General features: G+C 37.9%; 1 protein-coding gene across 5 annotated transcripts; it reads right to left on the bottom strand.

The window, feature by feature from the left end:
* Window positions 1–1351: 1351 nt before the first annotated feature.
* On the bottom strand, window positions 1352–27517 carry arfip1 (ADP-ribosylation factor interacting protein 1 (arfaptin 1)). 5 transcript variants are annotated; one of them, XM_007230274.4, is made up of 11 exons: window positions 27342–27517; window positions 22477–22820; window positions 21646–21702; window positions 16237–16335; window positions 14762–14873; window positions 13142–13252; window positions 10208–10320; window positions 8587–8808; window positions 6616–6773; window positions 6275–6449; window positions 1352–5385 (listed from the first exon to the last, which is right to left on the bottom strand). In XM_007230274.4, exons 2-11 carry the CDS (start codon window positions 22816–22818, stop codon window positions 5230–5232), a joined length of 1545 nt encoding a protein of 514 aa, XP_007230336.3. In that variant the 5' UTR covers window positions 22819–22820; window positions 27342–27517; the 3' UTR covers window positions 1352–5229. The 5 variants fall into 5 exon arrangements, with proteins under 5 accessions (XP_007230336.3, XP_022537755.2, XP_007230337.3 ...); XM_022682034.2 differs by lacking the exon at window positions 27342–27517 and adding an exon at window positions 25923–26011; XM_007230275.4 differs by lacking the exon at window positions 21646–21702.
* Between the last annotated feature and the right edge of the window lie 373 nt (window positions 27518–27890).

Genomic DNA, 27890 nt, shown 5'->3' with positions numbered 1-27890 from the left:
TTTTTGTTATTTCAGCCATTTCTCATTTTCTGCCAAAAAAAATGCTCTAAATGGCAATATTTTTATTTGGAATTTGGGAGAAATGTGGTCCGTAGTTCATAGAAGTTTATTGTACTGTGTAAAAGTTTTAGCTTAATTTTAACTTTTTTTGTATTAAACGTATCATATTTTGATCTTAATTTCCTAATTAGTTTAATTATTCCTATTCTATTTTTATCTAATTTTTTATATTTTATTTACTGTTATTTTAAAATGATTAAATGTAGTTATTTTTTTTTTTTGTCATGTCAATCCCTGTATTTGTAAATACACGGCTACATTGAAAATGAGAGTTGCCCTCAAGCTAAAAAAAAAGGTTAATTGATTGATAATGCTTTATCATTAGTGCTGTGCCTTTTGGCCCTCAAAACTAAAAAACACAGCTTAATGATTATAGTTATAATATTTATAAGACTTCAGACTAAACAGAAATCATATTTACCCGTTTTATCACTTTTATTTTCACTTGTATTTCCTTTTTATGTTCGGCAGGGTGGACAATTTTAGCAAAAAATGACATTTGATAGCTTCGTATGGAGACAATATGAACAATATTAAGTAAAACTCTCTTTAAAATAAAAATGTGAAGGTTGGGATGTTGCGGATGATGTTAAAAGTTAGAGTAGAATTATTGGAATATGATGGATGGACAGGGAGTTCTACAACATTTAAGTGGCTTTGTATTGATATTAAAATAGATAAATGAATAATAATTCAAATCCCAATACCAGATTTCTATAATATCAGGTGTGCTGCTTCAGAAGTCTCCACGGTGGAAAGTTAATCAGCCATAACATTAAAACCACTGATTTTACAAACTTTAATGATATGGTTCCAGTGGCTCCAGGCTGTAACATGCTGAGTGGATTTATTAGGCAGCGAGTGAACAGTCAGTTCTTAAAGTTGAGGTGTTGAAGCTGGAAAAAGGCAAACACAAGAGTCATAAGAATCTGAGACACTTTGTCTATCACTTCAGCCTTATTCAACCTGCAAGCAATTTAGATTTGTCTGGTCTGTTGAGATGACTGTCCACACTGTCTCTTACTTCACTTAAGTGATCAATCAGATTGGATTAATATTATTAAAAGTTAAACAAGCAAATGTGTCTTCAGTCCCTTGAAAACAAAACAGTATAAAAGGTTGAGAAAGTTACTTTCTTAATTGGGCAATGTTATTCCAAGAAAGGCAACACTCATGATCTACGTAATTGGAGTTGTGCTGGACCAAAATTCTCCAGGGTGGTAAATCTCCATGACCGGCTCTGTAAGGACGTAAAACCAAGAAATTAACATAATAAAGACACATCAGGGCATTAAGAAGGAAAACAGTTTAATTATTTTCCTCCCAAACTCTTTCACAACATGCTGAGAAACTCTGTTAATTACATCATTCAATTTCCTCCCACAAATAAATGCCCAAAACAAAAATATCCAAAGTAAAATACAGGAAATTACACATATAGATTGTGTCAGTTCACATAGGGTCACTCTGCAGGTGCCTCCATGCTGCCAACGGAGAACTGAGGAGCTAAATGAAGCATGAGGGTGGTTATAACATTTGATTAAAAATATAATATAATATAATAATAATAATACAACAACTGAAAATGAAGAACCTTTCATAAGGCTCAAGGAAGAGCCCACCGCAGGGGTCCAAGCACTTTTGCTGCAGTGTGAAGAGACCTCATTGGTCAGGGATGTGTGTTAAAGCACATAGAGATATACTGTACGTACAAGGGCTACACAATATTTAATTTTATATCACAATTTTCCAACTCAATGCCACGAGTGGATGTGCGGTAGTCACACTGCAGTATGTGCAAGGTCACATAAGGGCAAATAACGGGTCTGTCCCAAATGTGTACTAATTACTAATACTTATTTAAAGTTTTTTATCTATGTGATATGTATGTTTAAGCAAGTATAGGGGGAAAGTGACAACAATACCATGATTTAAGATTACTCAAATATGTATGATACATATTCAGAACTGGCTGGTTTTTGAGTGCGATTCTGATGGACACTAGAGGCGGGCATCAAATATGGATTTTTTAAATTAAAACGTAGGCACGCTAGACTCGTCTCCTAATTTGTCTTACTAAAATAACTGCTTCATTACTCCACATGGTGGCACTAATCAAATGAATAGGCTTATTTAGGAGTGTTTTATCCTCTTCAGTAACACAGAAGTATCGTAGAGAATTTGTGTTGTGATATATCAATTATTGCAGAATAACAGTATCGTGATATTATCGCTATCATGGGCAACATAACATGATTTCGTATTGTGAGATGCCCAGCATACTTGATGTACATTAGCATAGCAACAGTTTATCCCTTTATGCTAGTATAAAACAGGATAGTAAATTAATATTTATATATAAATAATCTACCAACCCCACACTATTAGGATGAGTACAGAGAATGTATCCTAAAGTATTAGTGTGTAGTGCACAATTGGGACGAAACCAATACGAGTCAAATTTCCAATTTTACCAAATTTATGCAGCCCTTATACATACAGTACATACATACAGTACATACAGTATTGTATATAATAGTAGTAGAAGTAGTAATGAAGGACATATGCAGTACATATTGGAGAAAACAAAGTCATAATAATAAGAAGAAAAAAAAAATTGTATTAATGCCAAATTCTTCAATTGAGCTCTAAAGGCATTGAGAGCACTGTACGATGGAAAAGCCTTAAAGAAATATGGAGAAATATGGAATTGCTTTGGGATATGCTGAAAGAACTCTACAAACAAAATAAAATCAGAAAATATCTACTCCTCCTCAACACAGCAAGTACATATGCACACCAACAACAAAAAATAAATCTGATTTAAAAGAGAAGGAAAAAGGTCAGTGTAACATTTATCAGATCAATTTTCTGTTTGAGGCTAAAAATAAAAATAGAAAATCAGATGAACATCTTTAAACAAAATGTTCCCCATGTGAAATTCACAATCTGAATTTCATAAAAAAAAAAAGAACAAAATAAATTTAATCTTTACATTTCTCCTCCAATATTATGGTATAATATAATCCACCCCATTTTGTTGCAGCATGCAGAAATTCTTATTGTAAGAGGCAGATATCAAATCTAGACAATTTAGGAAAACAAATAAAAACCTATTTCTTATATACTCTAATAAATTGAAAAAAAAAAAAGTGAAATTTTAAACAGAATTTTATTTGCGTATTTATCCTCAGTCCGAAAACGGAACCAATAAATTCAGAAACATTACACTGAACCAAAAGGACCTGGTCTTTCCTTTGTGCAAACACGTGTTTCCCATGTCAAGTTCATTTGGTTTATGTTTCAAATATTTAACAAACAAAAATTCCAAACAAATATAACAACTATAACGACTGGAATGCAAAAAGGAGTGGTTACGAAAAAGTCAAGTAAGAAACGAGAAAATGAATGAATTGCTGGTCTTTAGTTTAGAACTATACATAAACTGTATGTACAGATATACTGTATTCATATACATGTATTTACGCATTTATATAGGTACGAGTGTTGGTCCACAGCATGGCAGTGTGAGCCCCGTGTTTTCAAAGACCTGTCAAGTTAAAACCGGAGCATGGTTGATGCATTCAAGAGAAAGGCACGTTAAAGTTACGAAGATAAGGTCTGGTTTCCTCTCGCTAACCCTGAACAACCTCTGCAGTTCATTGATTAGTCAATAAATCAAATGTGAAAAAGTTTAAAAACCAACTATCAAAGGATTGCAATGATTTGTCCTCTGAAAACTTAGTATTCCACCTGCTCCAGATCAGGAGAAGCCCTAAAATGTATTGTTAGAGAAGGAGGAGTTTCTGAAGAGGCGGAGTTATGTTTTATAAAAAGGCTCTGGGTTGGTGATGAAGGCAGCCTAGCAACAGACCTGTCCATGCTCCGCCCACTACATGAACACATTGTTTCGTAGCCTCTTTGGTCGTTTATACAAGCTTGACTACAGAACATCAGCGCAAAAAATTAACTAACTCAAAATTTGAACATGTTTGAGTTATTAATTATTAAATATTAAAGTATTCTATATTTTGGAGGTTTAAATCACACTTAATGGAAATGACGGTTTTGGAAGAGGTGGAGCTTTTTGATGTTCTATAAAAGACTCTGGGTTCCAAGATCAAAGACAGTGATGAAGGCAGCCTAGCAACTGACCCATCCATGCTCCGCCCACTACATAATTACATTGTTATGTAGCTTCTTTCAGCATCTAAACAAGCTTGACTAGAGATCATGAGGACAACCAGTAAAAATGTAGTTAATTAAACAAATATTTATTGGTTTTATTCAAATGTATATTTATTTTGTGCTGTTCTGCTGCCAGGCTAACTTCGCTTAGCTGTTGCAACACTGTACAGGTCAGTATTAGTCCCTACACAGTGCCTACACTTTAGTTCAATCTCCATAATCCACAATTTCTGTTTTTTAATTCTTTTTAAATTTTTTATTTTAATTTGGCATTTAATATTCAAACAGGATTTCTCCTCATTCTTGAACGGGCGTTTTGTGAAGCTCGTACAACTAAGCTACAGTTGCAAAGCACCACGTTTGTGGGCGGAGCTTGGAGAGGTTTAATACACCTCGTTTTTCGTTCAATGGTTCTGGTTTGTGAGGTAAGTAAGAGTAAATTAGTGATCGGAGGAAAGGTTTTGAGGACATCCGAAAGGTGGCGACAGGAATGGAGTTACATTCATGGAGCGTTTAACTTTTTATACAATCCACTATCAGATTTGTCATAACTCATAATCCACAAAGTGCATGTCTTCTGATTTTAAAATATTTTTTCTTCAAGACCACTCATCAACCTCCCATTTACAAGAATATAAAATTTCCTTCTCCCAGACAAAAAGAGAGGAGCACTCATTTTTAAAAACCACACAAAAGTTTAAAGAGAAGAACAAAGAGAATATTAAAGATAAATATTTCTGTGTCGGGCTCATCCCCCCCCACCCCCCTCCCACCATACTCAATTTTCTTTACATTTCCTGACAGGTTTAGTGTCCTGAAGTGAAAATACGAGACAGGGCAAGAAGAGAGGCTTTTTCATTCTTATTTTTTGTTCTTTTTTACTTTTTCAGTTTTTGTATATAAGGAGTGCTTAGACAACGTAGCCTCCTCTCCTTTCTGGATTACACCGCTTGTCTCAATTATAATGGAGTAAAACACGGATCAGTGCTCCTCCAGCCAGGACGGGGTGTCGGCCCCAGGCATTTTTAGTTTGATGTGGAACTGTTTGAGTGTCTGTTCCAGGTGCTGCTGGTTCCCAGCGAAGTACGCAGCAATGCCATTATGGAAGAGGATGAGCTGATTGTGCAAAACTTTCACCTAAGAACAAAAAGAAAAACAAAAACAATGGGTATAATTATGCATACTATTAGACTAAAATGCACTGAAACTGAAATATTTGGCTTAAACCAATATCAAATCATCATTGTACTTTTTGTATATTGTATAAGAAATAGCACAATTACAGAATTACAAACACTTACAAACCAATGACCCTTATAATTTACTTCAGCAGGTCTGTTGTGGTCTAGTTAAGCTCAGCAGTGCTTTTAGTTTTCTGCTACGTTTGCAACAAGATTTTTCTATAAACTATAAGCTATCTTTGCAAATTATGTCAATTAATTTTATGTATTAATTATTTCACTTCAAAAAAGTAAATTCAAGTTAAAACTACAAATATTTCTGCAAAAGCATCACAGAAACAAATTATAGGAACACAATTTTGGCTTACTGTGCATGTGTGAAAGGGGCTACAGTGAGTTTAGCCCAATTGTGAGCATCATACACCAACAAAACAAGTCTTGGCGACAAAGCGGAAATGCAGGAACCAATCAGAGTTGCATGGACCAACCACAATGCATAGTTAAATGCAAAAGCATTCATTGGGCTTAACCATACAGGACATGACGAGTTAAAGCTCTGAAAATGAGCTTCAGGTAAATGTCACTAACGCAAATTTAAAAATGAGACCATTTACAAATTAAAGCAGCACTTAAAGTTCAGTGTACATGTACAGCTGACAATATACGTCAAAAGATAAACAATCTTGCCAGAGGGAGCACTCAGAGCTAAGTAGTGATGTAAGATCTCTTAACTGCGGTGTTGTTTTGCTTAAACTTCAGCCTTTTGATCATCACACTAAACCCATAGCTGGGTAAAAATCTCCAATCTTTACAAGTTATACTCCTAGATCCTATCAAAAAAGTACCTTATTCTCCTCCAGAAACTTAAGCTTGACAGACACGTCATTGCGCATCTTCTCGTATTTCTCACGGTGCATTTGGAACTGTATCTGTGACTGCTCGATCTTGGGCAGGGTGGTGGCATCGCGAGGGCCCAGGTTCAGCTCCTCCAGATCTGTACGATAAGCATCATACTCGATCCTGCAGAAGAGGGAGAAGGAGGAGCATTAGTCTGTTCTAGCTACATCAGAACAACTACACAACATACTACAAGTACTAGATAGGCTGAAACAACTTGACCTAAATAAAATTTATTTAGGAAACAACTTGACCTAAATAAAAAGCCCTAAATGTATTTTTATCATACCTGGCAGCCTCGTATTGTTTGATGTTGATCAGGGTATCCTCAATGGTTTTGTCCACAAGAGTGTTCACACTGGCGATAAAGAACTGGATAGCTCCTAAAAGGGTCTCCCCGTTTTTGGACAGGAGTTTTTGGGTTTCAGCATTGTAGCCAAACTCCTCCTACAGGGTTTAAAGGAGCAATCAATAGGACACGAGTGTTAGCGTGTGAAATGGCCCAATTTCAGTCCAATTTCAAAGCCCCAGAAAGATTTGTCACCCCCACCAATCCCTTCACAGATGTGAGAAGCTCACTCGGGTTGCCAGGCTAAGGACACTAAACCTACACAAACGAGTGCGAGACGAGTTTAATCACTTCTTCCATGGCAAACAACGTTATAAACCAAAATGGATTTTAGATAACTTTCTCTGTATTTACCTAGATAGCTCTATGTACCACTAGCTGCATTAACCTAGCCCACGTTCGCTATACTGGAGGGAAAAACAATCCAACTGCTTTAAAAAAAATACATCCTAGATTTGGATTTACTACTTTACAGATCCCAGTAATATATTGCTTAGTTTGTCAGATAACATATAAAACTGCACCCTGATCTTATTTAATCCCAAACCCAATGTGTAAATATATGAAAAATATTTTACTGCACTTTAAGAGTATATATATATTAGTTCCGCTTATACAAAATTACTTTGTATTTGAACATCCACAACTGAAGATGCGGTCAAAGTGACTCATTTGTTTTTCCACAGTGAACAGATCATAAAGTACTCAAATTTGCTGTCTTTCAGTGCGCATCAATAATGCAGCAGCCAATAAACCATGCATGAATAAAAAGGTGACTGCCACAATCGCTGCCTTCGGTATAAATAATAAAGTGGATCACAGAACACTTATTTAATACAGCAGGAAATTAATTCCTTGAGGCTTTGCATGGATTTCTCTGCACATTTTATTACTATTTACATTCCTCTATCAAACGGATTCTCAAGTCCCTCAACAATTAAATAAAAGTAAAAAAAAAATACTTATACTTTACTACTTGTCACCAGGGGTGGGCAATAATACCAAAAAATATAACCACAATATTTTAGGGTATTTTTGCCATAACAATATTCTTTGTAATACAACAAAACACAAAATGTAAAAAAATATCTTCAAAAATTAACTAATGCAGCAAAATAAATAAATAAAAACATTATTTAGTATAAATATAACATTTTAAGAAGTCCCAAATTTGACAAATGGTATATTGTTTTCCAGTTAAAGAACAGGTCACTGCCTTGTATGTGGTCCTCACTATTCTAGTGTATATGATTTATTATTATTTTTTTTAATCACTGGAAAATTTTAGCAATATTGCGTAGGACACAGCACGCACGTACTTCCTACAAATAAATGAGACAGCTACTGTACACAAACTGACTGTACTTGACATTAAACCCATTACTATGTATTCAGTCTAGGACCGTGAGGAACTGGCTGATGTAGCTCACACTACAAGCCACAGATGGACATAGTTATGTTTTTGATACATACAGTTATTCCATACAACTGGCCAGTGTTCATACAAAGGAAATCTGTGTGCTTACATAATCATCAGCAGATCCATGAAATTAAGAAGATTTTGGTCGTGACTGTTTAGGTGCAGCATCAAAATAGCCCCTGTGCTAGGTCTAGCCCTGCTAACACTACAGGTCCTTACATCACTTCCTGTGTGTAACACTTTACTAGGATTTTTTTTTTCTTTGAAGTGGCCTTGTCTTGACAAGTTGAGCAGCAGTCCCTTTGTTCTGAATGCCTAAGCAGTTAAAGAGCTGCAGGGTACTCTCAGAGTTGCCTATTTTTGGCTAAAAATGCTTGCTCTTCTTTAAGAGTGTTTGGTAGTTGCTGTATGTGTTAGCAAAGCCAGTGAACTAAAGGTGTGGTAGGTGCTTAAATGCAATGAGCAGAGCCAAGCTACTGTTCACCACTCACGTGAAGCTCGGGCGATTTGAGGCTGAGGTCGGCAAAGGCGTCGCCCAGCTGCCTCTGCGTCTGCATCATCTGCCCTAGCTGAGTGGCCAGCGTCTGCGCCAGCTTGACCACATGCTCGTACTTGCGCTTGTTGTCTCGGAGGATCTCAATCTGAGCCTCCAGCTCTAGATCCACAGTACGCGAACCGCGGCCCAGCTTCTCTGACAGGATCTGCTTAGTGCACTGTGGGGAACGTAGAACAGAAAAGTTAAGATAACGGTACTACAAAAAGTGAACACATGAATCCTCAGATAACGCAAAAGAGCTCATGGTATTGTATGGGTTACATACCCATTAAGAGCTGGGTAAAGTTCCTTACAGAACTCAGTCCTTTATTTTACCTCAAAATGTTCATAACTGACATATACTAAACATTCAGGGAGCATCACAGGACAGTGTGTGATCATCTGATCTTATTTACAGAAAGTAGTGCTGGGTTAGTGCTGGTGATAAAACTACCTTCTTTCAAAAGTGTATTTTTAGCTACTACAGGTTTGTTCCAACCATTTAACCATTTAAATATTTAATAGATTTACCTTCCATATATCTAGTTCAAAATGTATAAAATTATGGATGATCCTTTTGTGTTATACTATACCTAATTTTCTCCACAAGTTTAGCTGAGCAAATTAACCCAGCCCCTTACTAGGACCCCTCCAATCACTTGTCATGCTCCAACACTGGGAAGGTAAGGATAAGTGACCGTCTCCACCGATACAAGTGAAGTTAGACTATGCCTCTTTCCCAGCTACCGCCAATGCAGCATCACTAGTAAGCAAACACACTCAGAGGAAAGCGCCAGATATTCAGCTTAGATACATCAGTTAACAGATTCCTGCACCAGACAGCGTCACATTAGGAGTGCAGAGAGCACCATCTTCCCACCCAGAGTGAGCAGGGCCAATTATGCTATCTCTGACTCCAGCTGCTGATGGTAAAGCAGAACATCTCATGATTTAAACTAAGTGAGCCTTCTCAGAACCCTAAGCAAATTTCCTATAATAATACAGTAATTTCTAGAATAGTGTTTTTCTTTCAGCAGCAGTGGCAATAGCAATAGTGCTACCCAATATTTTAACCACCTTGTTCTTTCTACACTCTGTTACATTTTTTTCAGCTCTGCTGATCATACTGGAGCACTTCGTAGTTCTACAAGTACAGATGTGTATCAGACACAGCAACGCTCCTGTATGAAGAGCAGTTAACCAACCAGAAAATGACAAACACAAACTGTGGAGCTCCTGTCTCTGACTTTACATCTACAAGGTGGACAGTGCTTGCACTCAGTGTTTAAATGCACTCCGCTGGAGTTTGTAAAGTTATTTTAAACTGAAGAAACTTTGGAATCACAGTGGAAACCGGCCACACACTACACACATGGCAGACACAGATTAGATAAAAAAAAATCTGTTTCTTTAAGACAAACTGGTTCGTTCAGAGGATCTTTCCGCATGTTTTCCCCAATTACAATGAAACTGTTATTCTCTACCCTCTCCATTCCTGACAATAATGCTGTTTTTCTTCTTCACCTCCAGGGCTCGAGGTCAGCATGGTAACATGGTAATGGCAGTCTTTTACTCACTTTGTAAGTGTTGATGCTCCACTTCCTGACCAGCTCCAGTTTCTCCATGGCAGGGCTCTTCATGTCATCAGCCAAGACCACCGACCTGCTCCTCGGCTGTCCTCTTACATCGCCTGTTTAGAGTTAAAGAAAAAAATAAATGAATAAAAGAATTGCACGCTCCTTCTCCTCCTCCAAGTTTTAAAACTAGGGATGTGTCCCAATTGTTTACTAATTACTAATACTAAATAATGTTTGATTATGTAGTACATTTAAAAGAGTGAATGTGGTGTATACTTAAATAGCCACAATGTGTACTCTTCACAGGTCGGTTTATGAGTGTGTAGACCAGTCATGATAATTAAGATATCGACTTCGCATACAATACAGCATTTGGACATGAGCTTAATAGCATTAGCTGACTTCAATAGCCTTTTTATATTAGTCAGGACAGTCTTATTTAAGATTAGTACATAGTCTAAATGTTATAGTATTAGGAACTGGAATGCAGCCTAGGACTTTTTAGTAGCTATGCAGGCAATCGGAGACAGATTTATTTCCAATGGGGGGAAAAAAAGGGATTTATTTAAATATAGGTCTAGAATCAGCCAATCAGCAGGCATAATTAAAGGGAACATATTATACCTTGTTTTTTTGGGTTTTTTTTTTTTGAGACAGGGCTTCCATTATGTTTATGAAATTAAGCTGTTGCTGTACATGTTCAACACTGAGCCAGACCAAGAGCAGGAAGAAGAGGAAACACCTATAAAAACACCTTCACAAATGAAGAGCATAATTTCCATATTCTGGCCCTTTTCTTAGCTAAACAATTTAAGGCCTTTTAAAAACGTGCTTTGCATAAAATAGTGTTTATTGAGTTTGTTTATTCTGCACTTTCACATTAAATCAATTTCATCAATATAATATGGTGTAAAAACTGCATAAACTAAACTAAAGAGATATAACCCCACCCCCTCCACTGGTGAAAGTGCGGTGACTGAAGCAATACAAAAGCATCTGGAAGAGTAATGCCCCAGCATGCTCCCAGGAATCCACCATCCTAATCCAACATACCTGCCACATTTGGATGCCTCTGCAGGCCATGATCAGCTGGCCTGGATGTAAACAACTAAGCAGAGTGGCAGATCTCCAAAGAACAGGCACAGGCACACCCCTGATTTAGTCTATCTGGGGCAATTTCTCCAGGATATTTCTTCTTCTCCTGTCACAATAGATATACCGCTCTGTTCTGACATGGCTGACTGACCTTGAAAGCCTTCTACCCAGCCCTCTTCTCAACTTAGCTAAAGTTTACACACTGATTGTCAAGGCTGGTATACTGAAGTTGGAGCAAGGCCTGATTGTGGGGGCAGATGGATGGGACATTTGCAATTGCACAAATAGCGACTTTTGGCATGTCAGTTTATAAAATAAATGAAAACACTTTCACATAAAAACAAACCAGCACAGAAGGTCTCAAACATAAGGCATAATGTGTGTCTCCAGGTCTGCAATAAAACTGATGAACTGATGATAGATGATGTTATATTGTGAGCTGTGGGTCGGTGCAATGACGGACTGATATACAACACATACAAACATCTGCTGTTTAGCAAAGCATTGTGATATGCTGTGTATATGGTTTCCCCAGAGCAGGAACCTGTAAGAATCGAGATGAGTTCAGAGAACTGCAAAAGGAAACAGATTTTTCCAGCCAAGCTGTGTCAAGATCCCAAGAAAAATTTGAGAAAGAGAATGCAGAATTGCACCAAAGCAAGTGCACAGTATAAAAGGCTGTTCAAGGAATGATTTCTCAAACAGGTTAGTAATTTCAAGAGATGGAGAATGTGCTGCATCAACTCAGAGAGGTGAGAGCAGCTACAAGCTGAGAAAGAATGCAAAAGTTTCCAAAGACACCAAAGAAGAGTTGGATCGGGAGACAAAGGTGTGACACAGATTTACGTGATCCTCAGTCACCGGACCACAGCTGGAGCACCACAAAGCAATGAAATACAGTCATTACAGTGCAATAAAACATCTGTCAAGCCCTTATATGAATGAAAAAAAGGGGAAAACAAAAACAGCTGAAAAATAACTTCATCAATTTTAATATTTCTTGTTGTTTTGACTAACAAGGTATTTGTGATAATACAGCATAGATGAAAACTCATTTTTTGCCTCTTGTTATGAATAACAGCTGGATGTTTTATGCTGTCCAATGGATGCTCCAACTGACCAATGGATACTCAGGACATAACTAAAGACACTTTATTGTATAACAGTGGAATGACTTTGAACGCAGCCTTTCAATTAAACTGGCTTCTTTATAGCCTCATATGAGAGTAACATACAATCTTGTTATATGTTGCAGGAAAAGCAGGGCGTTTTCTTCACTGGTGGTCTTGGGTTGGCATCAATTGAAATCTGGTGTGGAAGTTATCTGCTCCAGGTGCTGCGTGTGGGGTTGAGTGATTGGTCTCTTTTGTAATGTAACACTTCAACTTCTCACTATTTTCTTTTCCAAACATATCCTAATAAACCCACATTGTGATAGGACTGGAGCGAGGATTCTCTAATAAGATCAGCTTTGTGGAGTGAGTGGGGTCATTGACAGCACAGTTAGATGCACTCGTCCTGCATGAAGAGATACCTTCTTATACCAGTTTGTATGGACTTGTATGCATTTATTTAGAGCAAGTATGCTCCATATTCATGTACTGCATTATCACAAATATATTAACACAAACATCAAGGAGGCCAGTGAGTGTGTCCACCTGAGGGTTAATAATTTGCTACTGACGTTTTCGGCTTAAAAAAAACAGATGTCATTGCAAGTTATTGAATGAACTTCAAGCCCTCATTATGGCAAAGCGTAAAGCAGAGTGACCAGTATTTGGTTAGTGCAGAAGAGCATCTCAGCAGGACGGCTTGGCTGCAGCATTACAGGAGTGGTACCTTTCTCTCTCTCCACCTCACTTTCGCTGACAGTGCGAGCTAGCCGGCTAGCCGCCGCAGGACTGGGCGCTACGGTGGGTGAGGTGGGCGAGGTGGGCTGGCTCCTTGACCCTGGAAATGGTCAGCAGTGGAAAGTCAAGGCAAGCATTGTTAATAAGGCAGAAGTATTCAAGAGCACTTCCAATCTAGAGTGTGTTTTGAAGAACACTCTCTGGGGTGGAGGTTTTTAAAAATGCTGTCTGGTGTTAAAGTTTTTGAGAATATCCAGGATGTAGGCTTTGGAGAACATACAATTTTGGATAAACTATGGAGATTATTTTTCAGGAACCATCACTAGAAATTCAAAACTATTTTCCAGATAAACAGGAAAGGTAAGAAAATGATTTTTGAGTGGTTGTTTGCTGTAATATGCACACATTTTAAAAGGACATCAAACTTTCATTAATAAAAACAAATCTTAAACCATTAGAATGTTGTAGCCTTTTCTATAGCTGTTCTGGACCACGGATGTTGGTGGCCATATTAAAAGTCTGATATTTCTTGAACTTGAAGTATATCAGAGACTTCCTGTCAAAAAAAGCTGTGAGTTAAAGACACTTGACCAAAGAATGTGCAGAAGTGGCGTTTGACATCTCTAATAACATTTCAATCTCTAATCTCACGTGTGGTATATTTTGAACTGTGGGCTCCCATGATGCTAACATATTTTTTGAAGCATTAAAACTTTGTTATGGGGCTCTGAGTGACTCTTCCATTTTGATGGTAACAAGCGCTTGCGAGCCTTAGCTGATGTATCAGACCTAGGGATCTGGCACTTTGCTCCGAATGTGTTGGCACTGTTCCTTTATTTTGTTAGCTATAAAGAAGCAGTGTCTAGTTTCACGTATATCAGAGGAGGCATGTGCTCGTTCTCACTCTCCTGTGTTGATGGCACTGGAAATGATTGAGAGGGAGTCCTAGTTAGTGGCTGCGTTAAAAGGCTAAAGTTAGCTACACTGGGGAGAATATTGGGTTAATACATGTAGTTAAAAGATGCACTGAATGGATTCCTGATCATGTCAACCTACACTTGCAGAAAGCAACAAGTGAGAGACAGAGGGAAAAAAAAAAAAAAGAGGTAGACCGTCAATAAGCACCAAAGTGGACATGTTGCCAGGGTTGGGGACGAGCTAACTTATTCACACACTGAGGACAAAGGGACGGTAATGAAAGGGGACAGCAAATGAATAAAGATCAGACACACACAACACATTAGTGGCACGAGGACATCTTGCTTTTCAAATTCAAATTGCCTGCTCTTCCTGCTGCTCGCTAGTAGAGATTCATGACGTGCAGCCATACAACTGAAGTGCTTCTAGACCCACATAAACAGATTGTCGGTGAAGAGGATACTCTCAGGAGTGTCTCCAATCACTCAGGCTGGTCAGCGAACTATAGCAAGCTAATCTAGCTTTACTGCTATACACCAATCTTTCTGTTCAATACACAACCAATTGAGACTTTTTTTAAAATAAAAATGTAATTAAACTAACAGTAAAAACAAAGACAAACATCACAAAAACAAGCAATCAAAGCACGCTGGTTAGTATGGATCATGTATTGAGGAATACAGATACGCACCTGAGTTCTGAGGTCCTACTTCAACCACGCCCTCAGACATCATTCCATAGTTGTCTGGTGCACTGTGCATGTTTGATGTGATTGGTCCAGATGAGACACCAAGTGACAGATCCTTCACAAACAACAAAGGTAGCTTAATGATATATCTCATTTATAAAGTATGATTAACTTATGTCTCTGTAAAGCCAAGTGTGACACAAAAATGCATTCTTCCTATTATTTGATGACTGAGTTGTGTGTAGAAGTCACAGAACCCACTCTTTCAATATAGTACTTGTTTCCCCTCTTGGTGGTGTAATAGAGCACTGTTTGGAAGCAGATTCAATTTAATTCGCAGTAAAAAGCTGGACAGCTAAAAAAAAAAAAAACCTTCAAAAACATGGTGGAGGTAGTTTCATCAACAGAAAAGAGTAAGAGCAGCCAGGCTAAAAGTAAAGCTACCACACATGGTGGGGGTAGCTTCATCATTAACTCACAAAGAGAGCTAGACTTTACAGTAGCCTGTCTAGCACTCAAACATGGTGGAAGTAGTTTTAGACAGATTTAATATAACCCAAAGCAAACAAGGAGGCAACGCAGCATCTGTTTACATTTATTTGGACACAGATATTTTTATGCGTTTAGAAATAACAGTTAGTTAAATGAGCAAAGTAAGCAGACGGGGCACTGGCACTGCTTACTGTTTGATGGCATTGGGGATAACCACAGGATCACCATGGGACAGATCTTAAGCTGACGAAACCCTTTATTAGATCACTAACTGATCTGTGATCAGCCTGGAGCAGTAGACTTTGCCTTTGGAGGGTAATAAAAATCTTTCCTGGATAGCGTTAAGCAACAGGCTCATGTCTGGCATGATGGATGGAAGGCAGAAGGCCAGACAGTAGGGGGTCAACAGCTACAGCAGGCATCCAGTCTGACTGATAAGGAGCCTTAAAATAGAGCCTAATTATCACAGCAAAGCTGTCACCATCCAGAGCAGCCCATTTCACTGCTGTTACAAAGTCATTTTGGATACACAGATGAGCGTTTGACTGCATGTTTGGTCATTTCATCATACTCAAAGAAAATATGCAAATAATTACACACATGAATGAGTTATGGATCAATAAAAGAATATCAAGGATACTAGACTAATATACATGATTTTTTCCATGTTTAATATTTCTGTCTTAGTAACAGCCAATCAAAATCAACATACCAATGAGCTCATACATATTTAAGACCAGCACTCAGCACCAGTCTGAAATACACTATTTACAGATATTAAAATATGAGGAAGGAGAGCTATTTGTTAAAACAGCAATAGATATACAAAAATAAAACAAAATTAAATTATTTTATCAAATAAACACTGGGTCAAATGTAACTAGCTTCCATAACTAGGGCTGTGTAGATCCCAATTTATCCCTATTGCCTTTGCTGAGCCCACACCTAAATGGTCCAAGTCACAGTGCTTAACAATCAAGTCTTACCCGCTGAAACACTTCTTCGTGACCCGTGTCCGCATCACCGTTGCTGGTGACTGAGAGTTCGGCAGCTGGGCTTCTGTGGGCCTCCTCTGCCATAGCCACCTACACACACATACAAATACACACTAACAGTTAGAGGTCACACAAACATGACTTTTGAGCAGGCTGCTATTCAAGCAGAAACGCCTCATGACCTCCACCACTCTGGCATGTTACATAACAGTTAATTTTAAGTACCAGACTCGATAAAGAACATGTACACAGAAAGGCTGATTCAAGCTGACCAGGTAAGCTGGAGCACTTTCACAAGGAATATGGGCAGTGAGAATTTTGTTTTAATGCTGCTTTTCTAATCTTTCACATAACGATATATTTCTTTTGGTTTCGGTTGATAAGATATAAGTTCAAAAACAATATAATACCCACAGAAAATATGTCAATAACACCCACAAATTGGTTACAAACTTCTGAAAAATGATAATGAAAAACTAATTTACTAATTAATATAATGCACTCTGTATTGAACATCATTTGTGGTTATTATATAGTTGATGAACCATGTCCTCAAACCACAAAACTTGTTTCCATGGCAATCCCTTTTTGACAAAAAGCCTCCAGAGGAAGTTGGGCTATCAATGTAGCCAAAAGCTCCTCTGCTGTCACACTTCCCTGCCTTTCCACAGACAGCTGATCAGAATTTTCACAGTATTTTAGGCAAAGATGGGTCAACCAGTGCTATTGTGGTTGATATTGATCAAGGACGAAAGCCACATTTCCAGGCAAGGTTTTACCTCACCTTAACAATCTCAAAGTGCAAAGTGTTGTTTCTCTTATCAACTGGCAAACCATTCCACAAAATGTTGGGAAATTGCAGTAAATAGGATTTGATTGCATTCTATACAACAGCAAACACATCAGTGAGGTCAGGTACTAATGTTGGAGATTATACATGCTACAAAAAACATCAGTGTCAGCTGAAAGTACACCTTAACACGGCTAAAAAGGTTCATACAAAGCTTTTCTGGATACTGTCGAACATGTAATGTACTGTGCTGTATTGTACAGCTCATACAGATTCACTTTGATGTACGTGCTAAACCCAGAACTACTGCCCGTAAGCAGCCTCACACAGATAAGATCAGATAACAAAAAGGAAGTCCACCTTCACTTTCACACTTTTTACCATACCAGCCTCAGTCAAGCTCTTACCCTTTGACTCAATATGCAAGACGACTTCAATAAGGGAAGTTAATCTTTAACACCTGGGGGTTGGGATGGGCAACATGACCTACAAAAGATGATGCTGTAGTTGGATATTATCTCTAGAAACTGTCATGATGACCCAAAAAAACCCCGCAAATATAATAAAAGCTTTACTATAGAAACTCAATGCAGTTTTACAGCTTACTACCACCTCGTGGTACAGTCACAGTGCGAAGGTTAGTACAATAGGACGAATAATTTATGATAGGGCAATATTTTTAAAAAGAACACTACTGCAATGCAATGCAGCCAGCCTCCTCTGGATCTTACAGAATGGTTAGGAACCTATTCAGTCAGGTGTTCTGAGAGATATGAAGTGGGCTGATGAATGAAGTTCTTCAAAAACTAACAAAAGAATACTGTAGGTGCAACAATTTCACAAAATGGTGGAAATAAGCTTCGACCATCTGCAGCGTTTTATAATATTGCTTACAAACACAGTGAAACACTGAAGTATTACATGCTTACCCATAAGTAACAACTCAAGTCAAAACATACATTTGAACCAAACACTCAACCCCACACGTGGCAACAGGACAGATATATTCCACACCTGCAGCAAACCACAACAGAGTTCACTCAAAGTGAATCCCAGACCGATTTCCAATGGACCAGATCACTGCATTAGTGCTGTCACTGGCATTGCTAACATGCTAGATGGGCCCAAGTACAAGGCTTCAGCCTCACAAACCTCAATGGCTGTCAGCTCTCAATTAGTGGTTGCTGTGGCTCAGTGGTCAGAGCACCGGGTTATTGATTAGTTCAACAAGAGTTTGATAAGCTGCCACTGCACTGACCTTAAGCAAGTTCCAAGAGTGATCATGATAGGGATGTCTTATGAAGGCCATGCCTCAAAGGGACACAGCTTTTTTGGCAGTAAAGGGAGACCCACACAATATTACACCAGTCAGTTCAGTCCCGTAACCGCACTCTGCGGTCGTAGGGAGGCATGAGAGATGCTGACACAGTTGTCCTTTTCCACTGATGCCTGTCCTTGACTTCACACAGGAGCCTGTTCATGTCCAGACCAGTCCAAGCCTTGACATCGTCCATCCAGCACTTCCGTGGTCGGCCTTGTCGCCTACCTCCTTCGACTGTTCCTTGAATATTACACAGGTAGTTTTAATGGAAGGACTGATCACTATATACCCAGTACTTTAATGTAGGTTCAACACAGGCCACCCAGTTATCAGATTATTTCACAGTTTTAGAATCAAAGGATGAATGCTAATCACCCACAACCTGACCTAAATTGACACTAGAGAAGAGCTCGTGTACAACAGCAGTCTGACAGAAATAAGGTGGAGACAGTGGCTTTGGTAACAAGATCAAGCAACGCAACCGTGACATTACGTCAGTGCCAAACAGCTAAGATCACTACAAATAGCACACTAAAGGGGTTGCTAAGAACCACAGGGTTCATAGTGGTAGAAAAGGCCTTGGTAACGGCTTACACTGCACTGTCAGAGGACAGGCCAGCATCTGAATTTAAATACCATCTCTACCTTCATGCAAATGCAGCCCAACAGTTAAATCAGCAAACTCATGCAAACATACTGACATTTTTAAAGAACTTTTAACGCAGTGGATAACTAAAACATAAACTAATTTCATAAAGTTTCATAAAAATAATTTCACACAAATACAACATTATTCAACTTTCCGGTCATTATTATTTCTTGAAAAACATATTTTACAACCAAAAATTTAAAACACAGAACAAAACATAATCTCAACATACAGGTTGGCAGTTCTTCCTAGTGGATAAGTAACTTTTGGCCAGGAGCCAAAAAAGAACAGTGGTAACACTGTTCAATATCCTGAAGTTGATGTGAAACATGGTTACTAAAATGCTACAGATTTTAGGCTCATTAAATGTTTTCTGGCACTGCGTGGCTGTACCTACTTGTTCTAGGATAGGTTTTGTGTCAACTTTTACTGTGGGCCTTTACCTCACTCTGCCTCCAGCCTCTTTATTTCACATGAGCACAGCCTGAAGTGTAAAGCGCACCCTCTGTTGATGCATGTTGGAACACAGACTGGTGAACACAGGCTTGAATTAGTTCTATTTTACAGTCACCTTATTTCACAAAATGTTTTTTGTAGTTTTGAATTTTTTAACCCAAACTGTATCCCCTCTTGCACATGAACAATTCAGCAGGGGTGCGGCTAAAACATAAAACTTAAAATGATAAGGCCTAAAGCTTAAAATGATTGTATTACTATCAAACAATTTTATTCTTTAACGAGCACAACTAAAGGGCACCGCTTACATTTTCTGCAACTGGGAACCTTCAACCAAAAGTACAGGCCATGTTCATTTAAACGGCTGTAAGATTTGAATCTCCTGGTGGGGCTGCTCATGTGTCTGTCCAGTGAAAGCGCTGCATGGTGTCCAGTGACGTACTGCATGAATCTTTTAAAGCCACCTAATGCCTTTATGGTTGGAGGTCAGCCTCCGTTGAGATGTTCTGAGGGATGAATTTAAACTATTATAAACATTCAAATTGGACCTGCAAGAAATTAAAACTTTTACTGACACCTACAGAGAGGCATATTGTGCTCTTTAAGAACATACTTTCACAAACATTTGGAACTCTAAACCCCCACAACAACATACTGGCCTCACTAAATGCCCACTGTGATCAATAATGATTAAACAGTTAGTGAGCAGAACTGGATGGCTCAATACTGTAGCAAAAAATCCAAGAAACTCCCCGGAGTTCAGTTGCTTGGATACGCATGAAAGAAGGAAGATGGAAGCAGCACGAAGGCAATCCGATCAGCCAGGCTGAAGAGACTGCCATTGTCTTCTGCTTGAAGTGCCAACCTACAGCGTATATCGGGTGGTAGTATTACGAAACCACGGCATTGCTGAGAATTAATGAAAATTTTATGTTTGACTCAACTACAAGTTAAAATAAAGTCTCACAGACTTTTTAGGCTGCTTATTTGCAGGGTAATACGGTCATTGTTTGTACTTATAAAAGTAGCTAGTTAATTTAGATAAAGAAAACATTAAAAAAATGCTGGTGAAGTATCCATTCATCAGTAAACACCAATGAGTAACAAATTGCAAAACCAAACCACTTTCTGCAGAACTAAGACAGATTTAATGAAATTATTTTCACTCATAAAACACTTCTTCTTAAACAAAGTGTGTCAGTGATTAATCTTCATTGCATTATCCGATATGTGCTATACCCATTGCTGGATCAGATATGGGATATTCCTTAACAAATTAGCTGCTTGAGTGTAAAAAAACGGTAGAATAAGGGACCTTTAAGGTTTACCGCTACATGAATTTAACTGATTGCCAGGCTCCGTGCCAAGCCAATAGAGCAACAGATCCCTGTTGACCGTAGAACTAGCGTGAGGCTGTTCTCCTTGCATGAGTTTACAGGGGCGTGGCAGTTATTGTCCCTATAGACCCGGCAATGGCGTAAACTTCAACTGCAGTGTGACGCCTGGATAATAAAGAGGATAACTGGGAGAGGCAGTGACCAAAACACACACAGACACACACAGACACACACAGACACACACAGACACACACAGACACACACAGACACACACAGACTTATGCATAGATATATTTCTGACAACTCACTATTCAGGAGGACAACATGTTAACTGTTAGAGAGACATTCAACCAAAACACTGTATATCAGACCCTTTTAGTAACAGAGTACATAATAAAACACTGTGACCGTGAGCAGCTCTAAATGTTTACAGTGTGATAAACTAGATGCTCCTGATGTGGCTGTTGTAAGTGAATCAGATTCAAACTGAGACACTTTTTAAAAGGGAGCCAATTCTTTGGGTAAGGGTGTACATGAACATAAGACATTTTGGTGGATGTTTACTAAATAAGTAGCTGACATGCTCAAATATTAGTCATTTGAAGAAGAGTAAAAGCTAATTAGCTTCTAAAGCTTTTATTGCTGTGGCAGTAACCTACATCAATGAATCTGCTGTTGCACTGGAAGTTCTACCAGAAAGTAAATTTAAAAGACGCTCCCCTTTGTCGTCATGGACAAAATAGGTATACTACAGAGTATATCTGGCACTCCTGACATTATTGGCAGCCCCTACTGTCTAAATCACCGGGTTCCTATTTTGGTTCAGTCTTGTTTTATCCATACTTACATTTGAACTGCTCAGCCGTGACCGAATACGGGTTATCCACCCGGAAGAACTGCCAACCTGTATGTTTACAAACACTCTGTTTTGGTCTACAGGAATAACGAAACAGCGCAACTAATAACAGAAATAACCACACAAACACCTTTCACCCCACTACCACCAAAAACACAACGAAAAGCATTTTCAGAAAAATCCACAAGAAGACAAAGAGGAGAAAACCCCAAACAAAAATCAACAAAAGCAGAGTGAGCAGAGCTGTGCGATTCAAAACACTCAAATATAAATAATTCTAGTGACTGCATTTCTTGTTTAAAAGAGTTCAGTATATGGATTCTGAAATAATGTGTAAAGATTGTTTCATTGTTTCTTTGACAGCATGGGCCAAAATTAGGCCTTTTATAATTATTTGCACATGCCTCAGACAGTATAGTCTTGGCTAGCATTGTCTTAGACAGCATCTGCATCTGACTGCGACAAGGTGGGTAAAATGCTGTATGTAGTTTAGGCTTTTCCTGTTCAGAGTAAGTGTTTAAAATAAGGAACAATAATAATAATAATAATATAAACATCACAATTAATCACAGACCCCAGAAGCAGTCAATCACCTTATGCAGCATTATTAATTTAATTCATATTGATACTTTGCTTTCTCACTAACCTTTTCATTTACTAAAGATAACCACACTCTCTGATACCGAAAGATGAGGTTTTCTAAAGTCAAGCAACAGAAGTGCAAATATTTTCATTGATCGCAGGAGTGCAGCAGTATAAAGCGGAAAGAGAAGAACTGAACAAAGGTGGTCGACGGCAAGCTGCGGCGGCCGATTGGGTCACCTTTATGCCAGTCTGAGTAGGCATGACATCCTTCGAAGCTTCAGTACTAGGGATTTTGGAATTAGCCTGATCCTCAGCATCCTTATGAGCTCCACTATTGTACCTCTGGGCCTGCTCAGCATTGTCCGCCTCCCTCTCAGCATGGCTACCTTCAAGGCCTCTAGCTTCACTACTGTCACTTATATCAATCTCAGTCATGTGTGCTTCATCAGAGAGGCTGTTTGGTGTCTCCTCTGGTTGGCTTATAGACTGACTGGAAGTCTCTGGACCCTCTTCCTCCTCTGGGTCTGATCGGTCCTTCTCCGAGACATTCTCCTGTGACTCAAAACTAGCCTCTGACATTCCTGCAAGCAAATGCAGACACAGTGAGCAAAGCTGCAATTTTTTGCTCTTTCGTTGACCTGGAAATGGCCAATTTGTTTTTTCCTCTCTGATTATGCCGCTGGGCTTTAAGTAACAGGACAGTATCTGACCAGACGTTTTTGTAAAGAATTAAAGAGGAATATCTCGGCTCACTTTTCTGTCCAGTAAAAAAGAAGGCAAACCTCTTTAAGAGTCTTATTACATCACCCAATCCTAAGGCGGTGTTAAACACAAAGTAAAAAAAAAAAAAAACAACAAAAAAAAAACCTCTTCACTGCAGAACATGACACACTGGGAACAATGAATTCTATATGAAAGCAACCATAAGATACCAACTCTCTGATCAAGTGACAATATCAGAATGAATACAGTTCTGTATTTAGAGCCAGTTTCAGCTCCAATACTGTATTGAGAAGTCCAAAACAGATATTGAATTTTAAGCACCTGCACCAATCCTGGTACTGTATTTAAATGGCAGTACGAGCAATCTAAAACTGTGTACAATGCAAGCATCAGCATCAGCACCAACACCAATATTGTATTGTATTGGGGCAACGCTGCTTAAAACTTCAAGATTTTCATAAAATTTCTGTAATTAATAAATTAAGGAATTAAATATAAACTACATCCTGTGGCAGATAAAAACAACTGGTAAATATTCATTATTCTTAAAAAACGACATAACTGATCACTACATGACGTGTGAAAGCCTCATAGAAATGTTTAGAAACCCAAATCAAGTTAAACTTGCAGGACAGGTGGACCTAGACCAGCAGCAAACTTGACTACCATAAGTCATTAAACATTCTTACAGACTGCTCACAGTAGACCAGTAGACCAGAAGAGTAAAAACAGAAAACTCCATCCTAATTATTGGCTAATTATTTTGACAGCAATGTTCCATACCACAAGTATGAAAGAAAAGAATAAATAGCACAATATTGTAATTAATCATTGCAACAATGAATTGGATTGCACCTAACTTGGATGTGATGCAATTTCCAACTTTAACATCCAACTTTATCCATTTTTTCACCTAGATTTCCACCTATCTTTCCTACATTAGTTTAGTGTCTGTAGTGTGCTGTTTTATATGCTATGCTAAGCTTGGTATATAAGGCTTAACATATATTTTGACATATTACAGCTATAATGAACATTTATTTACTAGAGGTGTGCCAAAAAATCGATTCACATAAGAATCTTGATTCTCATTTACTACGATTCAGAATCGATTTAAAATGTCCCAAAATCGATTCTGAGGGGCGGGTTTTAGACTGATTTTGGGCTGGGTATTTTTGTTGGACCTGGCAACCCTGGGGATAGCGCTTGTCCTTTCAAACGGAGATCTTCCAGACACACACAGAGCGTAACTTAGGTGTTTGAGAATCACCGGTAAGATGGCAGAACAAGCACTATATTACCTTAGATTAACGTGTAGTTTCAATGTTTTATGGCAGAATGCTTCATAACAAGCATAAAAAAGATCGCTAGTAGTTAGTTTCAGTAACTGTTAGCTAGCTAACTAGCTAACTTTCCAGTTCCACCTTAAATAACGCTACAGGTGGCAGCGGGCTGCAGCATTTAAGGCGGAACGGAAAAATACAATGAGCTAATCAGAGCTAATTTCAGCTCCTCATCACAGAGGAATTAAGGAATGGACCATATGAATTAATTTCTCCACCTCCTGCCCCCTTTCTGAAGAAATACAACGGCCTAAAATTAACTAGTTAATCAGCAGCTGCTCCTGAACTTTAGCGCTCCACTGCTATCATCACATCAGCCCAGCAGCGTCACCTACACACCACCGCTAGTAGCCTGGTAATAAAGCAGTGTTATTTATTATTTATTTATTGTTCATTAACGTCATTGTGATATCCCAGTGATTCCTCTGTCACTGAGGACCCACATTCCTGCACATTTTATTGTTTTTGTAACACATTACCTGCTCCAGGACCAGTGTATATTATGGAGGGTTTTTTTTCAATAAGATTCATAAGCCAGAAGCAGAAATTTTTATAATTCAAATCGTTTTGAATCAAAAATCGATTTTGAATCGAATCGTGGCCCCCAAAATCGGAATCGAATCGAATCGTGAGATAGTAAACGATTCCCACCCCTATTATTTACTAATCAACTACAAACACATGCGGGCTATAAAACCTCAGAATTCAGAGGAATTTGTTAGTGCAGCTATTTTACTTTCCATCTATATTAAACCTTCTTTAACTCAACATGTCCATAACACATGCCCACACTTCTGTATTGTATGTCTGTTGTAAAAAGAAAAATAAATAATTCATTATTATTTTACTGCTGAACGTTGTAGAAAAGTTTCAGAAGTAGCTAGCCAGATAGTTTAGCTTAAAACTCACAGAAGTTACATTATTTAAATATAATAATGCTATACTAAACTTTAAATAACAATTCAACTACAAACACGCACCCATAGGTCTGGATAACATAACTGTGACAAATAAATAAGAGGTGATAATATATGTTTACCTCAGAAGGAAAAGTGTCAAAAGCAGCTAGCTAGCATAAAAACTTAAAAGTGCATCTACTTTATTTACATTTACATTAGTAGCTATATAAACTTTTATTTTATTAACATCTTCAGAACACATGCCCACACATCTGTATTGTAAAGTTATGTCTGTTGTAAAAAAAAAAAAAAAAAAAAAAAAAAAGAAAGGTTAATTTTTTTTTTCCTCAGAATGTTGAAGAAAAGTGTCAGAAGTAGCTAGCCAGCTAGCTTAAAACTTAAAAGTGCTTTTCTTTTACTTTATTAGATAGATTCTATTAAACGTTCGTTAACTTAATACCTTCAAAAACACATGGCCAATATTCTGTACTGTATGTCTGTTGTAAAATTTGAGAGGTTAAAATTATTTTACCTCAGAATGTTGAGTAAAAGTGTCACAAGAAGCTAGCTAAGCTCATAACTTGGTGCAGGTATTTATTTTAATAGATATATTTAAGCTTTTATTAAACTTTTATCAACTTAACATCTTTACAACATACACGGACACCTATGTATTGTATGTCTGTTGTAAAAAACTAAGGATTATAACATATTTTACCTCAGAATGTAGAGGAAAAGTGCTAAAAGTAGTTAGCTCGCATAAAAGTCACATCACTCCTGTCAGAGCGCGCGGCTCCTTTAAGCAGCAATAAGGAAACTGTGCGCTTCAGTGCCACGAACACGTAGCCTAGCTACGAAAAATTAGCATTTTATCATGTATTTATTTTTTATTCGTTATAAACATCGAATAATCATAATATTATAACAATAAGGGACAGTTGAAATGGAGGTATCAACATTCCTAGTTAGATAGCAGTTAGATAACAGTTAGCTGGCTGATTAAACTGATTAAAATTACATTTAACTGCACAATAGCATATATATATATATATATATATACTTTGTTTCAGTTAAAATTAGTTTAATCACAACTTTGGCCACTTTAGAAACAATATAAACTAAATTGGGATAATTTTCACTTCAATTCAGCTCAAGTTTTGAGACTTTGAGTTGGAATTGTCCATTCCACCTTAAAAATGTTGCAGCAGTTGAGGCACACACAATGTAACTGCTGCACCGTTTAAGGTGGAATTATAAAATAATGTTCTTACAACGGTAAGAGATGCAGACTGCAGTTGACATACAGCTCTGGAAAAAATAAGAGGCCACTTAAAAATGATGAGTTTCTTTGATTATACCAAATTGAAAACCTCTGGAATATCAAGAGAAAGATGGATGATCACAAGCCACCAAACCAAACTGAACTGCTTGATTTTTTGCTCCAGGTGTGGCATAAAGTTATCCAAAAGCAGTGTGTAAGACTGGTGGAGGAGAACATGCCAAGATGCATGAAAACTGTGATTTAAAACCAGGGTTATTCCACCAAATATTGATTCCTGAACTCTTAAATTTGAATATCTTAACTTTAACTTAAACTTTGAATATGAACGTTTTCTTTGCAAATAAATGCTCTATGACAATATTTTTATTTTTATACCTATTAATAGCGAAATCAGACAAACTGACAGTTTGTCTGTTAACAGTTAAGCTATCCTGTTATAACTTTGATCCTAAATTAGGATCAAATTCACTTCAATTCAGCATAACTTTTAAGACTCTTCAGAGTTGGAATTGCCTGTTCCACCTTAAAAATGTTAAAGCAGTTGAGGCGCTCACAATGTAACTGTTGCACCATTTAAGGTGGAACGGACAATTCCAACAACAAGAAGAGGCCAAGTCTGAAGTTTTCCTTCACAGCATCCACCAGTTGATCATTTTCACAAACTTTATCAGTTCACACGCGAGTCTGAAATCTCTAAAGTGAATTAAAACTTAAATCGAGTTTTCAGGACTAATATTAAACCGTGTCAAAGAAAGTTAAGTCTTTAGCGACTGTCACGCAGTGAGATACTGGGTTGTAGCTCCAGCGCGATGGAGCCATTGTGCAGCACGGTGAGCAACAGATGACCGACCTTACCTGCACTAGTATAGGGGGCTTAAATATCCTCCTCCTGCTGCTACAGTCGTCGCGCGGTGGTGGTCATTTACAGGTGAGTTTAATGCAGCTCTTCAGTTGAGTTGAGTTCAGTAAAAAAACATACCTAATTTAGCCCTTTCAAACGCTCCCGGAAGAGGAGGGCTGGGTAAGGCTGGGTCGCTCAAAGCACAATACTGCGCCCTGCCGGTACGAACAAGTACCAGCCCTGATCAGAGGAGTCTAAAGTTTTGATATTTAAAAGATTCAATACTAATATAAAAGTAAAAATAATGTGGTATTAAAAATTAAAGCTTAAAATCATTAGAGAGTATAAAATTATGGTCTATAAATTCAAGTTATCAGTTAATTCAGTACAAAGTACTGCATAGATTACACTATTCCCAAAGAAAAAAGCAATCAATCTATACAGACGTTGTCTCCTTTATGTGTTGAATGCAAGAGTAAAAATGGCACCCTATCCTATCTATATTGGTCCTGTCCTAAACTACAACATTTCTATTATATAAAGTCCCCCTTTCCCCTGATCCA

The sequence above is a fragment of the Astyanax mexicanus genome, chromosome 25 (genome assembly GCF_023375975.1).
Source record: "Astyanax mexicanus isolate ESR-SI-001 chromosome 25, AstMex3_surface, whole genome shotgun sequence".
Taxonomy (NCBI): Eukaryota; Metazoa; Chordata; class Actinopteri; order Characiformes; family Acestrorhamphidae; genus Astyanax; species Astyanax mexicanus.
Note: the sequence above shows the minus strand (reverse complement) of the source record. Positions and strands in the feature narration are given on the sequence as shown.

Excerpts from the sequence above, each read along its gene's own strand:
- arfip1 (XM_007230274.4), bottom strand. The coding sequence starts at position 22,818 with ATGTCAGAGGCTAGTTTTGAGTCACAGGAGAATGTCTCGGAGAAGGAC. Across the intron at positions 21,703-22,476 it reads CTACTCAGACTGGCATAAAG|GTTGGCAGTTCTTCCGGGTG; the intron begins GTGACCCAATCG and ends GTAAACATACAG. Across the intron at positions 16,336-21,645 it reads CACGGCTGAGCAGTTCAAAT|GTGGCTATGGCAGAGGAGGC; the intron begins GTAAGTATGGAT and ends ATGTGTGTGTAG.